Here is a 17984-nt window from a genome sequence, read left to right as displayed (position 1 = left end):
AAATTAATTGCATGAACCAAGAGATAATAAACACTTCTCTTTTTTGATCAACTGAACTAAAATTAATGACAGTGTTTGAATGTGAAGATTATTTTCTATCTGACAGAGGAGACAGATTGCTTTGTGTCACACAAAATAATTAAATACTCGGATAGTTAATAACCTAAAAGAACTTCTCCATGAGCTCCCAGTGAACTATGAAACTGATTTATAAATTTCAATGAAAATTTACTTTTCCTGCTATTTCCATCTCCTAAAGATGTCTTTTTAAATCCCTCTACCCACTTCCTAGCAGTAATTATTTCATATGTATTTCTGGTTGCAAAAGTTTCCATTTATTTCCAGAGATCCTGGTCTCAACAATTTAAGAGAATTACCTTTAGTCATTTATGGATTCTGCTGTAAGGATTTCAGAACAATGTCTATCACAAACAAAAAAGCTGAGGGAGGCAAGAGGAAAGGAAGGAATAAGGGAGGGAGGGAGGGAGGAAAAAGTAAAAAAAGAAAGACTGACTTGTGATGATAATGGTACCTATGGGTACCTGAAAGTATAAAAACTATCAAACTATCACTAAAGCTATATAAGCTATTCAAAAGGAGTGAATCTATTTGAATGGGCAAAACCCAATGGAAACAAGAGAAAAGATATTTAAAACAACTCTCCTCTTGGGTCTTGAAGTACCAAGTACCTCAGAAGGCAAGGGCATGTTTCAGGGCTATAAATAGGAAGACAGGTGGAAAGCAACACTCAGACCCGCAGGTCCCCTCTCCTGGTCCTACACACTGGGTCTCCGGCAGAAAAGCTTGTCTTATTCTGGAGAAAGGCTTCAAACCAAGACACCAGAGAGAGTGGAAGCAAGAGGCACCAGAGCCCTTGAAAACAGGGGTACTGAGTGTAAGCCTGAGTGGGAGCCCTCTACATCTACTTCCTTGCCAGGTTTCTACAGAGCCAGTAGCAAGCTTAATCCTCGACTCATGAAAGTGACATATTCTTATCTGGAGAGATTCAATGTTCAAAAAATACTGAATAGAGTTTGATGTCTTGAGTCCTCCACAAGATGATCGACTCCATCCAAAATCCCCCCGCAATGAAGGCCATTAGTCAACAACCATCATCCACATACTAATCACTGCAAATAATCTTTTCTGATGTTTCACTGGTAAATATAATAAAACAGCCAACTGAGGACAATTGGGAAAAGTCTCAAAAAGTGAAAAGACTGACAGAGGGGTAAAAATGAAACTCGGCAGAAACAGAAACAATGTGAAGAGAACTTTAACCTACTACTTTCAGAGAAATAAAACACTGCGTCCATCAGATAAGAATAAGAGGCTATAAAAAAGAAACACTCGGTACTTAACTAAAATTTTAATCAGAAAAGTTGAAATATAAAATCAAGAAATCTCCTAAAAATAACAAGAAAGAGACAATAAGATGGCAACAGAAGAAACAGGAAAACTAGAGAACTGATCAAAGAGGTCAAATATTCTTCCAGAAAGATTAAATAAGAGGGGGGAGGGGAAACATACTATAAAAAAGATATGAGAAAGGAAACAATCGAAGAAAACAAATTCCCCATTAGTAAGCAATAATTCCATAGTGAAAATAAATACTGAAAGTTTATTTAACCAAATCACCAAAGAGGAATTCAGAAGCATATTTCTTGCAAAGGAAAGACATGAGTCTCCATCATGTGCTGCTCAATAGAGAAACGTTAGTCAAATTTAAATTAAAATTTAATAAAATAATTCTTTCCTCATTGCACTGGACACATTTCAAGTGGACAACTGTCATGTTTAGCTAGTATCTACAGTATTAGTGCAAACATAGAACAACTCAATGATCATAGAAAATTCTATTGAACAGTGCTGGTCTAGATTGAAAAAACATACTGAATGTCCATACACCAAATGGGACCTCACAATAAAGTACATTATCATAAAATTTCAGGACTCTGTAGATAAAAAGAAAACCCTAAGAAAAGCCAGAATAAGAAAAAGAGGCTACAAAAAACAAAATCAGAATGGCAAAGGTCTTGTCAACATAATACTGACTACTAAGATAATGGAGCACGATCTGCAGCTTTAAGAGAAAATTGTTTCAAACTAGATTTCAATTTTCAGTCAATTGTCATTTAAGAATAAGACATCATAACACATGTAATAATTAAAAAAATGTACCTCCCATACACTCTTACTTAGGAAGCTATTAAAGGATGTGTTTTCATTTAAAAATAACAGTATTATTAATAAATCAAAAAAAAAGGAAGAGAGATATCTGGAAAGGAAAATATAATGTGCATCAAGCTTATGGAGCAACCAGTTCAGATTAGAGCTGCAGACAAAAGGCTGCAATGGGAAGGTCCCAAGGGAAAAAGAAACAGGCTATGTCTGAACTGTTAGGAAACTAAACAGGTGACATCTGCTGGAACATTTGAGAAAACAGAATGGAAAACACAAAACTAAACAAATTTTAACTCAATCAGTAATATAAGAAAACTACTTAGAAATATGAAGCTAAATACTAAGAGAAATAATTGCTTCTGGAGAGTGAGGAGTGGGTAAAGCAGGGACTACTATGTCTCATAACTCATTTTTACCCATATTATTCATTAAGAAATAGAACTGGGAAAAATTAAGAGTAAAATAAAGTTTAAAAAAGACACTGGTATACTCTAAACATATTCCTGGCCATACCATGAGACACATGACACAAATACACTGGAAATTCACATGTCAACATGGAAAGATTGAAAAGCAAGTCATAAACTGAGATGTACAATATTGCTTTATAAAGCTTCATAAAAACCTAAGATAATACTATATATTGCTCATGAATACAATCATATAAGCTTTGTATGGCAAAACCAATACAATGTTGTAAAGTAAAATAAATAATTAAGAAAATAAAATTAAATTAAAAAAGAGTTTCTTGACATTTTTTGTGCCATAGTTAAAACCTACGAACCCCTTTTCAGAGTATTTTTAAGTGCATAAAGTAAAACATACAGGATTATAAGAGAAAATAGTTATAACTAAATAAACATTCTATTGAATTGTTTATATAGCAATGTATATGCTTATTCACTGACATATTAAATAACACAACTTACTTATGTATCGACCACCATAATATCAAAATTGTATCAAGTATAAACAATACTGCAAGATATCTACAGAAACTACAATATAAAATGAAAATATCTATGAGAAAGATTAGAGATCTCACTAGAGATATCAAGGTAATATTTCATGCAAAGACAGGCACAATAAAGGACAGAAATGCTACAGACCTAACAGAAGTTGAAGAGATTAAGAAGAGGTGGCAAGAATACACAGAACTATACAAAAAAGGTCTTAGTGACCCAGATAACCATGATGGTGTGGTCACTCACCTAGAGCCAGACATCCTGGTGTGTAAAGTCAAGAGGCCTTAGGAAGCATTACTACAAACAAAGCTAATGGAGGTCAAGAAATAACAGTTAGAACCAGACATGGAACAAGGAACTGGTTCAAAATTGGAAAAGGAATACATCAAGGCTGTATATTGTCACTCTGCCTGTTTAACTTCTAGGCAGTGTACATCATGCAAAATGCCAGGCTGGATGAATCACAAGCTGGAATCAAGATTGCCAGGAGAAATGTCAATAACCTCAGATATGCAGATGACACTACCCTAACGGCAGAAAGCAAAGAGGAACTAAAGAGCCTCTTGATGAAGGTAAAAGATGAGAGTGAAAAAGCTGGCTTAAAATTCAACATTCAAAAAACTCAGATCATGGCATCCAGTCCCATCACTTCATGGCAAATAGATGGAGAAACAATGGAAACAGTGACAGACTTTATATTTTTGGGCTCCAAAATCACTGAAGATGGTGACTGCAACCATGAAATTAAAAGACACTTGCTCCTTGAAAGAACAGCTATGACAAACCTAGACAGTGTATTAAAAAGCAGAGACGTCACTTTGCCAACAAAGGTCAATATAGTCAAAGCTATGGTTTTTGCAATAATCATGGAGATGTGAGATTTGGACCATAAAGAAGGCTGAGCACCAAAGAATTTATGCTTTTGGACTGTGGTGCTGGAGAGGACTCTTGAGAGTCCCTAGGACTGCAAAGAGATCAAATCCTAAAGTATTTGATTCAACCCTAGGATTGAATCCAGTCAATCCTAAAGGAAATCAACCCTGAATTCTCATTGGAAGGACTGATGCTGAAGCTGAAGCCCCAATATTTTGGCCACCTGATGCGAAGAGCTGACTCACTGGAAAAGATCCTGAAGCTGGGAAAGATTGAGGGCAGGAGGAGAAGGGCGCGACAGAGGATGAGATGTTTGGATGACATCATCGACTCAACGGACCTGATTTTGAGAAAACTCCAGGAGATGGTGAAGGACAGAGAAGCAAGTTGTGCTGCAGTCTATGGATCACAAAGAGTCAGACACAACTGAGCAACTGAACAACAGCACGATTTCAACTGATGACAAGGTTACAGGTACTAACACAACAATTCACGGCTTCCATCAATAACTGAAGAAAATATTAAATTCAGTTAAAGGTTAGTAAAAATACATATATAATTTTTTCTCCATCTAAGTTCACAGACCTCCTGATTTCTATCACAGACAAGAGGTGAACAGCCTTCATTTAAAAACTGGGAAAGGGGACAAAAAGAATTCCAACTACATCTAATAAATTGTTGGCTTCTTTAACAAACTGCAAGGAAAATATAACAAAATAGTTATATCTGTTCATTGTGATATATATAGAATACATATTACATGTGCAATATAGTTAATTGCTTACAGTGACCTAAACTATTTAAGGTTCAAAAATCAGGAGGGTCAGGTGGAATCAGAGTATAATACACGTAGATATAAACATAACTAAAATGTTTCAAAACTACATATGCAAAACAGTAATGAGGGAGTAGGGAGTAGGAGAGGGTAGTCAGAATGAGCTACTGCGGCTGAGAAACAGCCTAGAGAACTTTAAAAATATGCATACTTGACTACCCCTGCCAGTCACATTCGAATGGACTAATACAATGACTGAATATACTTTAAACACTCCCGGAGGGACAGGACACAGGCACTAAGGGAGATCAAGAAAAAGATAACCAAGCGAACTGGGTGCTGTGTATAATAAGGGTACTTTATGCTCAATCTCTTCATGTATGTTTAAAATCTGTCATAATAATTAATGCAATGACTGATAGAAGAATTCAAATTACCACTTATTTCTCTTCATCCTTTTTCTTACCTCTAGTTTTCCTCTGTAATTATTTCCATATCCCATCCCACTCCCACAAAGCCATCAGCTGTATAATATTATAGTGGCTTTTTGAAAGTTTAAACACATTAAATGTAGTGATCTTAAAATAAAAAGTAAAATGTTTGGAGAAACGATGGATTTCATTGATTTTTCTTGCAGTAGTATTTGTCAAGTTTCCAATTTTCAGAGAAACAATTTTTCTCATATCTTTTAATTTTTAACTTCGCTTTGACTGTGTAAGCTCCTTATGATTCTGTGATGCAATTACTATCATGAAACAATAAGAGCACAAAAAGTGAAACTACTACAAAAATTTTTACTGACATATCCTTAGTCATCTCAGTTGTCAATTTACTTATTTTTCTTTTATAAAATAAGAAAGCCCAATTATTTGAGTCAAACTATTTGAATTACCAAAATAGACCCTTTATAAGCCCCTGATCACAGAAAATTTTCTCAAAAGTAGTTTTCTTACCCAGCCCCCTGGCTGCAATATCGGTAGCAAAGAGTACCGCAGCTCTCTTGCGAACAAATTCGTTATAGACTTCCATTCTTCTCATCTGCTGCTGTCGCCCATGCAGGGCGAGGATGGAGACACCAGGGCGCAGTCGGCAGAACACTCGGTACAGATACTGAACCTAGGCGTTAACCGAAAAATGATTTGGTACTTCTGGGTAACAGCTTACAAGATGAACAGAAAAATGCATTATGGAGCACACATTGATTAAAGTACAGAATAGAGAAAAGGAAATGTAGTCTGGAGCTGTGGTCTTCAAACATTTTTGCTCATATTATTTTTCCTAAAAGAATTTTGAAATAAATATGCCCTCCCAAAATCATTAAGTTCAGTATCTGACATTTCTAAGTGGTTGCAAAGAATGTCATTTCTGGTAAATTTAAATATATTTTAAAGTAAAGACTTACCTCTCATAAATGTAGCCAACAGATTCTAAATAGCACAGCAATTTGATATCCACCACCAGTTATTTCAAAATATATAAAAATAATAGGGGAGACTACACATGTGTGGGGCGGGGCCCCTTAATTTTGCTGCAAACCTAAGATTGCTCTAGAACAGTTGTTAAAATAGGAAAGTTTCTAACAAAATGTGAAGAACCTCTTCTTTAACAGAAAAATTTTACATCATTTCTTTTCCTCCTTGAACTCATATTTCTATTTCATGACCTCACAGAATTTTATCTTGTTTTATGCAAAGTGTATTGATCACTTTATCACAATTCATTATTTTCAACAACAAAACTATATATATGTTTTAATTTTCTATAGCCGTAAAGCTGCATTAAAAGTTCTCAGACTCAGTTACTATTACAATTATTAGTATGCTGCTGCTGCTGCTAAGTCGCTTCAGTCATGTCCGACTCTGTGCGGCCCCACAGACGGCAGCCCACCAGGCTCCGCCGTCCCTGGGATTCTCCAGGCAAGAACACTGGAGTGGGTTGCCATTTCCTTCTCCAATGCATGAAAGTGAAAAGTCAAAGTGGAGTCGCTTAGTCGTATCCAACTCTTAGTGACCCCATGGACTGCAGCCCACCAGGCTCCTCCGTCCATGGGATTTTCCAGGCAAGAGTACTGGAGTGGGTTGCTATTGCCTAGAACTGGCCAAAAAAAAGAGATGCTAGAATTTGATTTAAAAAATTAAATTCTATTATCTCTCTCAATATATGAGACTAGATGAAGCTGTTGCTTTAGTTTTATTTTTCTTTAGTTTACATACTTACAAATGAATACTAGTGATTGCTAAACTGAGGCAGAGTCCAGCATCATTTTATTCCATTTCTCTAATATAGGTATTAAGAAAATCTTTTTCATGAAAATACAGAAAATGGACTAGAAAGAACCTTAACTTTTTTAGTTCCTATAAAATATGTCATGATGGTATATTACAAATAATTTCATCTATCAGCTGCTGCTGCTGCTAAGTCGCTTCACTCATGTCTGACTCTGTGCGACCCCATAGACAGCAGCCCACCAGGCTCCTCCGTTCACAGGATTCTCCAGGCAAGAATACTGGAGTGGGTTGCCATTTCCTTCTCCACATCTATCAGCTAGTAACTGCATTAAGTCTTCCTTCAAATTTTGTTGAAAGAATGGGAAACCACCTAATTACAAAATTGACTTGCTACCCCAGCATCATTCATTTTCTCATATAATACTCTGGTGCTAGGAAGAGTCTATGATCCCGAGACAACGCACTAGTAAGACTAGGCATAGAGGGACTCCTCCTTTCCTTCTGTGAAATTTTTTAGAAGGCTACTGTGAAAGCAGAGATGAGAAAGAACCAACAGACCAGACCGCAGATACACTCTTAGGCAACCCTCTCAGAAAAGCACACATGGAAATGGAAGAACTACAGAAACGGAAGATCAACCAAGAGTCTAAGAAAAAGTTAAGCATGGTTTAAACTACATGGTAGCAAGAGGGATGGTGAGAGGTGGTAAAACTAACAACTGTCAACAGATTGAATGTGAGTTAAAGACAGGCAAGAATTTATGATTTGATCATTTAATGAGATGGGGAAGAGTTGGAGGGAGCAGATCTCAGAAATAGGAAATCTTACATTGCTTACCCAAATGGAAATATCTAGAAGTCAAATGGATATACAAGTCAGGGGCTCAGGAAAAAAGTCAAGGCTTAAGATGTGGATTTGGCAATTGTTAGAATACAGACAACATTTAAAGTCACAGAACTGAAGAGATATAGAAAGAATATAGATCAAAAATGGGCAGAGTATACTTTTTCCACTGTGAAGAGGAAAAGCAGAGTATTACAGAGTAAAAACTTTAAACATTAACCCTTAAAATTATTTTCTTGTATGTAAATATGAAAAATATCCATTCTTTAGGAAAATATAAAATTCTAAAAATCTGAAAGAAGTTAAAAAATCTGAAGTCATTCTCTACATGGAAAAATAATGAAGTTCTGTGCTTTCCTCAAAATAGAGACAGAACACTACTTATCTTCCCCATAAATTGGAGGAAAACTCGCTGCATGTTCATCATGCTAAGCTACTGCAAAAGCTATAAATCTAGGATCAATCTACTATATACCAACAACTATATGTTATCAGGAAATCTGAAATATAGTAACATACAAAAATGAACCATAGTTTCTTCTCTTAAAGAGAAAAGACCAAGTTTTCTTATACATCACTGAATCCTTTACTTATAAGCACATGACTAGTGTTCAAGAAATGCTGATAAACAAAGGCAGATATAATCAAAACACTACCAAAGGACAGAGGAAGGTGCAATTCATTGTCAAAAGAGGGTTGGGGAGTGTCAGAAAAGGACTTTCAGGCATAAAACTTGAGCTTGAGCTTAGCCTTAAAGGATAGTAATCATTCCTCCAGATGGAGGAACACAGGGAGATAAGCAGATCGGCATGGACAAAGACAAAGAGGCAGGGAAATAAATGGCGTATTCACATGGGGTGAAGTAGACATCAGGTCATAGAGACCTCCCGTTAGCCAAGTCATTCAACTGCTGTCCTACCAATATTTACTGAGGACTACCATAATCTAAGTGTTGTGCTAGATGCTAACAACACTGAAGTAAAAGCAGTTTCTGCCTTTCCTTATTGAGCTTGAAGTCTCATCCACGGGTTCCTTTAAAAATGAAGACACAAGATTCTCATTATCTACAAATCTCTTCACATTTAGCACTGCATTTATTAAAAAATAAAAGCAGCATTTTATAACTGAAATTTGAAATTTATATGCAATAATTCAACATGAATAACTTAAGAACAATAAACATTAGGTACCTCTTTACAACTGGAGAAAAATACAATACTTTTCTTCTTCAGGTGGCTTCTCAAAAAGGAATACAGCACACTTATTTTTTGCTGCAGCTCACAAACTATGTAGTTCTGTTCCAAAGTAGCAGGGGTGCTTAAGCAAATAAGAGGGAAAATATTAAAAATATGTCACGTTGGTAACTTTGAAATCCGGACCAAAAAATAAAACAAATGTTAACAATGGTATGCCTCTCAAGCAAATCTTTCATACACACATACATACATATCCTGAAAAAACTTTCTCTATTGCCCCTTAGGAAATGAATACAGCACTATGTCCAAAATACACTCAAAATCATTTACAGATTAAATATCAAAAATATACATGATTTCCAGGGGGGAAGAATGGGGGAAGGAATCGTTAGGTAGTTTGGGACTGCCATGTACACACTGCTATATTTAAAATGGATAACCAACAAAGACCTACTGTATAGCATAGGGAACACTGCTCCATGTTACGTGGTGGCCTAGGTGGGAGGGGAGTCTGGGAGAGAATGGATACATGTATACGTCTGGCTGAATCCCTTTGCTATCCACCTGAAACTATCACAACATTGTTAATCGGCTGTATTCCAATATAAAATAAAAAGTTTAAATATATACAGATATATATGTATATCTATATATAAATATACACATGCAAACAGGGGTCACCTCTACAAGGGCAGGGTCAAGGATCAATTGAAGGATATAAGGGAACTTGCTGGGCTGATGCTAAGGTTCCACCTCTTAGTAGGGCCTTAGGTTACAGAGACATATACATCTATCAAAACTGAGCAAATTTACTCAATTTGTTCATTGCATTGTATGTAAATCTTATATCAAGAAAGAAAATCTCTATACAAATATTTAACTCTAGTTACTGATATACGTACTGAAATGTTTAAAGGAAGTATACTGAAATGTTTAAAGGAAGTGTACAGATGTCTGCCAATTTCTTTTGAAATGCATCAAAAATAAGATGAGTTGATACATAGAAGGATGGATAAATGGACAATAAATGGATGCTACCATCAAGAAGCATCCAGGTGGTGGGTATAGGGTTTTAACTGTAAAATTCTTTCAACTATACACATTTGAAATCTCATAATAAAAATAATATAGAGAAATATACATGCATTTACTCTTTTAACTAATAAACCTACTTTTAGGATTCTGTTCCAAAAAATAATCTGGTAAAAACACAAAAGAATATACTATCATTTAATTTACACAGCAAAAAAAAAAAAAAAAAGATGAAGATCAACCCATATGTCCATCAGTAAAAAACCTGTGGAATGAACCACTGTACACCCACACAACCATGTAACATAGAACTATAAAAAAGGAATGAGGAATCTATATAAGTGCTATGATGTGATCACTAGGGCATATTGTTAACTGAAAGAAGCAAAATTTGATACCATTTATGGAACTGAAGGTATATATACATTCATGCACATACAGGCATCCCTTGGGTGAGTGTTTATATAAAGGGAAAAAAGGGAAGCCTCTTGATGAAAGTGAAAGAGGAGAATGAAAAACCTGGCTTAAAACTCAACATTCAGAAAACTAAGCTCATGGCATCCAGTCCCATCATTTCATGGCAAATAGATGGGGAAACAATGGAAACAGTGACAAACTTTATTTTCTTGGGCTCCAAAATCACTGCAGATGCTGACTATAGCCATGAAATTAAAAGACACCTGCTCCTTGGAAGAAAAGTTACGACCAACCTAGACAGTATATTAAAAAGCAGAGACATCACTTTGCCAACAAAGGTCCATCTAGTCAAGGCTATGGTTTTTCCAGTAGTCACGTAAGGAAGTGAAGAGTTGGACTATAAAGAAAGCTGAGTACTAAAGAATTGATGCTTTTGAACTGTGGTGTTGGAGAAGACTCTTGAGAGTCCCTTGAACTGCAAGGAGATCAAACCAGTCTATCCTAAAGGAAATCAATCCCAAATATTCATTGGAAGGACTGATGCTGAAGCTGAATCTCCAATACTTTGGCCACCTGATGCGAAGAGCTGACTCATTGGAGAAGACCCTGATGCTGGGAAAGATTGATGGCAGTAGGAGAAGGGGACAAGAGAGGATGAGATGGTTGGATGGCATCAGCAACTCGATGGACATGAGTTTGAGCAAGCTCCGGGAGTTGGTGATGGACAGGGAAGCCTGGCATGCTGCAGTCCATGGGGTAGCAAACAGTCGGACACGACTGAACTGAACTGAACTGACCACGATATAAAGGAAACACACTGGTGTACCTCTGCATATACTCTGATACACAACTCAGAAAGATTTAATTCTGATTTTTCTGATCCTTTACAATTTAAGAGTAAATATTCTTTTATGCCTTAAAATATTCTCAACCACAATCTCTCAGGGTATATGAACCAAACTATTAAGTTGGTAAAGCAGAAAATTCAATAATGATATTAAACAAAATTCAGCAGCAGCTGCTTTTTATAGTGCTGGTGAATTTGAAATTACAGAGTATTGCAGTCATTACCAGATAAGCTGCAGTTTTGTAAATTATGTTGCTAAATATCTGCCTTCTACCTTCTAAAATGTTTTCTGAAATTCACATCTTTTACAAATGATGGAACTGCTTTAAGAATTATTTATGAAGTAAACAACTTTTACACCCAGGTTTTTCTAACTAACTATGATCTACAGATTAAGACCACCTATTATCTAAAGAAACTGGGGACAGAGATAATATGTACAATTAATCTGCAATTTAGAGACCATCTAATATTGAAAAATGAGTGTCTAGTAAAGACACTAGTGAGTTTTTAAAACAGGCAGAAAGGAAACAGAAAAAAAAAAAAAAGAAAATCAAAAGACCTAGACAGTTGTTAGACTATTAAATTGATTGTACTAAGGGTTTTCAATAGCTCTCTCAACACAATTTTACAAACAAAAACCAATGTCTACTCAATGGTAAGCCAAGAAGGTAACTATACCTCATATATCTCCTGCTATCCCATTCCTGAGGCATTCTTGATAACCAAAGCTACCAGAACTCAGAATTTTCCAAAGTTTATTCATTAGGATCACCAGGAAGTATAGAAGTTAGCCTCTTCTCAGGTTTTTTTAAAATCCTAGACATCTATTGGTTGAACAAAGTCAAGGTGGACCTGAATGCCCATATTCCCTGCATTTAAAGATTTTCCAAGAGGATAACTCAATTCATTTTCCCAATATATTTCTTTTCATGCTAGCATTTCACAGCAAGAAATGAAAGACAGAGATAATGGTGGGGGTGAGCCCACAATGAGATCATCAACACAGATTTAATTTAAATTCACTGGAAAACATTCTCAAAGTCATATCTGTCCATGGTGCTGCATGTATGTATGTATGTATGTATGTATGATTCATACCAAACACATACATTTTCATACATTTTCAGTCATAATATCAAAATACACTTTAAAACATATTTTCCCCAATCCATTTACGTATCTCTCTCTCTCTCTCTCTCTCTCTCTCACACACACACACACACACACACACCCCTTCTACCGCCACAAAGAGCAGGAGTCCCCAACCCTGGTAGCCGTTGTAGCCTGGTAGGAATCAGGTCTCACAGCAGGAGGTGAGCGAGCGAAGCTTCAGCTGTATTTATTGCGGCTCCCCATCTCATTACCCCCTGACCTCTGCCTCCGGTCAGATCAGCAGCATTAGGTTCTCAAAGGAGCGTGAAACCTACTAAGCTTGAATCATTCAGAAACCAGCCCATCCCACCCCACTCCCACACTGTCAGTAGAAAACTTGTCTTCCACAAAATTGGTCCCAGGTATCAAAAAAGCAGGAGATGACTGACAGAGACACACATATCTTACTTTCCAGTTTTAGTGAGACCAAAACAAAACAGCTGTTGCTGGAATGTTTTAAACAGAAAATAGTTTGCTAAATATTAATGCATTTGATAAAATGTACTCGCTCCATAGCACATCAGCCCTGCATAATACAGCTTAAAAAAAAAAAAGATTCTAAACCAAAATAATTTTGATAAATACAGAAAGTTTTATTCATCTCCTACTGCTTTTAAGATTCACAATGTTCATAAAAATATCAAAGGTTCTGAGAAGTCTTAAAGAACACTGCTTTACATTAACTCAACATTTGCTATTTAACTATCTAGGAACACGTTTTCCCACCTCACTCCCATTTTATGGGGGAATCTGTTCCCCACACCACAATTTGGGAAATACTACGTTAGAGGTGTCGCACATTTAAAGGTGCACTGAGAATTTAAATAACTTTTACCACTATATTCACTATGCTTTGCAAATTTAATCAATAACATTAAAATGCTTTCCTAAAAAAGCTAAATTCTCAATCTAAAAAGAGAACCACGATTTTGATTGCATCAAATATGATTTCAAGTAATACATACCTGTATTTTGCTTTTTCATGAACCCAAACATACTCGGGATTTTTCAAACTCAAGCGTGCAAGGTCCTTTACAGATTTGGTTTGTGTAGCTGAGAAAAGCAAAGTCTGACGTTTCTTGGGAAGGTTTTCAATAATAGCATTCATGGTGTCAGCAAAGCCCATATCCAAGATTCTATCTGCTTCATCAAGAACTAAAAAGGGAAAATGCACACTGACTACAATATTTAACATACACATTAGGCTAAAACCAATATGGTATTCTGGATAGGATTCTAGAACAGAAAAAGGGAATTAGTGGGAAAACTGGTGAAATAAAAAAAGAAGTTTCAAATTATTAAATAAATGCGCCAATGTTAGGGCTTCCCAGGTGGCTCAGTGGTAAAGAATCCGCCTGCCAATGCAGGAGACACAGGAGACTCGGGTTCAATCCCTGGGGGGCGACGATCCTCTGGAGGAGGAAATGGTAACCTACTCTGGTAGTCTTGCCTGAAAAATTCCATGGACAGAGGAGCCAAGCGGGCTACAGTCTATGGGGCCACAAAGAGTCAGACATGGCTGAGAAACTCAGCAGGCACACGCACACACACGCCAACGTTAGTAACTTACTTTGGCAAAGGTACCAAAGTTATATAAGATGTTACAATGGGGAAACTGAGGGAAGGAAGGGTATAGAGGAACTGCCTGTACTATCACTGCAACTATTCTATAAAGCTAAAATCATTCCAAGACAAAAAGTTGATTTAAAAAATACACAATAGGTAACATCGCAAGTAGATGATGATTTTTATCTTTCACCTTAAAAGATAACTCTTAGCAATGTCAAATACTGAGGAATCTAATTTCATATGGAATAGAGTGCTTATCTCTTTCTGACTCTTTTGACTTAAAAAAGGTCTCAGTTGTACTCTCTGGATTTAGAACTATATGTCAAAAAATTGCTTCAAGTTCTTTTTAAGATTTTTAATCAAAGTATTTATTCAGTAAAACATTTCTATCATTAAAATTTATGAGAGCTTGCTCCTAAGACTGAGATTATTTTCATAAGGATTCATTAGACTTACCTAACATTTGGAGATTGGTAGCATGAAAACATATTGTTTCATCCATGTGTTGAAGAAGCCGACCCGGTGTGCAAACAAGTATATTTATGTTATTGATCCTCTCAGCTTCATGCTTCAGATCCTGAAAACAGTTGTTTCCTTTGATTACAGACACATCACTGAGCAGCCTGTGTACCAAAACTATATAAGCCAGCTACATGTGGCATTTCATCATAGCAATGTGGATACTCTAGAAATAAATGTAGTTTCTCCCTTATGTTTTTACAGCCTATCCAAATTTCTGGGCCAAATAAAAGTCCGCAGTGATGATCTAAAGAACTCAGAGTTCCTCTAGATCTTAATCATATACAAGATTTTGAAGCCATGAGAAATATATGAAAGCTCTAAGTCTTTACTTCCTCCTGTGTCTGCCAGAACTGACTTAAAAACAAGAATTAAACCCATTTTTTAAATCAGAATCCAGGGACAATAATAAACAGGCTTTGTGATACCACTCACTGCATTTCCTGGACTGCAAAAAAGAGTTGAGTTCTCCAATTTCTAGAAAATCCTTCCTCAAAAGAAGAGCCACAGAATGTTATTTGTTAAAGCTGGGTGACAGGTACATGAGTATCTGAGGGCTTGTGATACTCATTCTTTTCTTGTGCATATTTGCATACAAATTCAAGAATTCAAGTATTTATCCTCACAACCTAGAAGGGACTGTAGCAGAAACAAGTAGTCCAGGTAAACTAAAAGAAGGAGAAGTGAAGCAGCAGGCTTTACCAGGACCTAAAATAAACACTCCTCAAAACTACCTTCTATTCACCTTCCTCTCTTCTGCTGCTGACCCAGCAATCTTCTGAATTATTCAACCTCTCAGATATTTTACTGAAAGGAACTAGTCCACATACTGAAACAGTACCTTTCCCAATGAATATTAACAAATAGATTTTTCAGGTTAGTAGGAATTAATTAACCTCAGAGAATCAGATCAGTCCAGATACCCTGACAAAACAAACTTTCTGGACCAGCAAAACTCAAAGACTCTAGATGATAGTGACCACACCAGGATGCTACCACCTCCTGTCTAGGGGGCCAGCCTGTCTGTTTAGATGAAATCTCCACCTCTTCCTGGCCAACTGCCACAGTGCTCCAACATAAGGCACAGAAGGAAAGAAAGAAGGACAAGGATAAAAAGACAAACCTTTCCACCGATGATGAGGCCAGCTGAGAAGTCATGATTCTTCCCTACTTTTCGGAGAACCTCAAATGTCTGATAGGCTAGTTCTCTTGTAGGTGATATAATCAGAACCCCTAGCCCATCTGTTGAGGTCCACTGCAGACGATACAAGGCTTCCAGCACCTCACGAAAGAACAAATTCACATTCAATAAGTCCTTCAGAGAGGCAGCTTTTTGACTGCCTTGCCACTCCTAATCAAAGGCAACTTTCAAGCAGAAAGCATACCGTCATGAGTCTCAATCAGAAGAAACTGTTTGCTTTGTTTCTTCTTTTCCTTCTATTCATCAGGAGCATCCTTCCCCAAGTCACAGAGGGAAGGAACAGAAGCCCTGTGGCAACTCAGCAGCTACCAGAGACACGCCATGAGGAGACTGGCAATCACTGGAAGGTCTGCACAGCCCACAGGCCATTAAAACACGTTTCAGAAAAATATTTGTCACCATTTTCTGAACAGAAACCACATTAAAATAAACTCTGTGTAACTGCCTTAGTTATACAGTGACTGAATTTTTGAGATATTGCTATACAAAATTAGGACTTGAGAGAAAAAAGATTTTGTAACACTTGGAACCAAAAACCAAACATGATTTTTCTGAGTTGATTATTCAGCAGAAATTAAAAACTATGAGACCAACCACATAACAGATATAAGTGAATTCCTCAGAGGCTTTATTGTTTTACTGCTATAAAAGACAATGCCCTGGAAAAATCTCAATGAATGACTCAATTTCCTTAAAGTGAGCATATTTCAGCTTTATCCTCAGTAAGTGGCAAGCATAAATGCAACTTGCAGGTTTGCAAGAGAACAGAAACAGCCGTCCCTGCCACCCCACCAGGCTCACTGCAGAGCAGCACCACCCTGACCTGCCACCCTGGAACACCCCATAACCTTCAGGAATTCAGGCTTGCGGACACATATAACAGTGTATTCCTTCAGTAAGTGATGAGTGGCCACCATGTGCGAGGTGCTATATTAGGACATGGGGAATACAACAGATAACAGGAGAGATGTGGCACCTGTCTGATAAAGCCAGCATTTTGGCCAAGGAAACTCAACACGAAACAACTCTTCACATAATTATCTATTTCTATCTAGGCACAGAATGCTTTAAAATCATGTAACCAAGGACCTGACCCAATATGAAAAAAACTACTCACTGGAACAAGAAAGGCCAAAGTCTTGCCAGATCCAGTCTTGGCAGCCCCGAGGACATCTTTACCTTGCAAAGCCAACCCAATGGTCTGCTTCTGTATCTCAGTTACCAAACGGTACTGGGCTTCTTGCAAACCTGCCAGTACAGATGGGAAGAAAATGACACTTTAGAGCATCCCTGATGCATGTGAGCATCCACAGTTCAGGGGTGCTGAACTGTGCACCCTCACTCCCAGAATTCATATGTTGAATCCCAACCACCAGTATTTAGACTGCAACTGTATTTGGAGACAGGTGATTACAGAGGAGATTAAGTTAAAATGAGCCCATTAGAGTGGGCCCTAATCCAATCTGAAAGAAAGGAAGAAAGAAAGTAAAGTCGCTCAGTCCTGTCCAACTCTTGGCGACCCCGTGGACTGTAGCCTACCAGGCTCCTCTGTCCATGGGATTCTCCAGGCAAGAATACTGGAGTGGGTTGCCATTTCCTTCTCCAGGGGATCTTCCCGACCCAGGGATTGAACCCAGGTCTCCCGCATTGCAGGCAGATGCTTTACCCTCCAAGCTACCAGGGGAGCCAATCCAATCTGACTGATGTCCTTACAAAAAGGGAAATTTTGGACACAAAAACAAACACTAGGGGTGTGAGAACACAGAGGGACAACTACTTTACGAAGCAGCAGGGGGCTGACCATCCGTACACCAAGGAGAGAGGCCTGGAACAGACGCCTCCATTATGGCCCTCGGAGGAAACCACCTCTGCCAGCACCTTGATCACAGACTTCCAGCCTCCAGAACCATGAGAAAATAAATTTCTATTGTTTAAGCCACCCAGTCTGTTATTTTGTTCTGGAGGCACTAGCAAATCAATACCAAAAAAAAAGGTGTCACACTTTTGTTTGTTCTCTTGCTTATTTTAACTAACATTTTAACTACTTGGAGGCCCTGGCACCTTGGTTTTTTACTACGGTTTCTTAACCAGTCCAGAAAGAATGAGAATGATGAATCGGTAAAACTTACTTAACACTGTTTCTTGTTACAGGTTTTCATGATATCAAAATTACTTGCCAA

The 17984-nt window shown here is 37.3% G+C and overlaps 1 protein-coding gene across 1 annotated transcript in view; it reads right to left on the bottom strand.

The window, feature by feature from the left end:
* DDX10 (DEAD-box helicase 10) overlaps nucleotides 1-17984 on the bottom strand; it is a 281000-nt gene that overhangs the window by 251388 nt on the left and 11628 nt on the right. Inside the window, exons 3-8 of the mRNA XM_061144350.1 lie at nucleotides 16922-17052; nucleotides 15727-15885; nucleotides 14541-14661; nucleotides 13481-13670; nucleotides 9059-9185; nucleotides 5751-5913 (exon numbers count right to left, since the gene is read on the bottom strand). Of these exons, the coding sequence (XP_061000333.1) occupies nucleotides 5751-5913; nucleotides 9059-9185; nucleotides 13481-13670; nucleotides 14541-14661; nucleotides 15727-15885; nucleotides 16922-17052 (891 nt within the window). The remainder of the gene's footprint in view (nucleotides 1-5750; nucleotides 5914-9058; nucleotides 9186-13480; nucleotides 13671-14540; nucleotides 14662-15726; nucleotides 15886-16921; nucleotides 17053-17984) is intronic.

The sequence above is a fragment of the Dama dama genome, chromosome 1 (assembly GCF_033118175.1).
Source record: "Dama dama isolate Ldn47 chromosome 1, ASM3311817v1, whole genome shotgun sequence".
In the NCBI taxonomy this organism is placed as follows: Eukaryota; Metazoa; Chordata; class Mammalia; order Artiodactyla; family Cervidae; genus Dama; species Dama dama.
The sequence above is the reverse complement of the archived record's forward strand: the minus strand, read 5'-3'. Positions and strand labels throughout refer to the sequence as shown.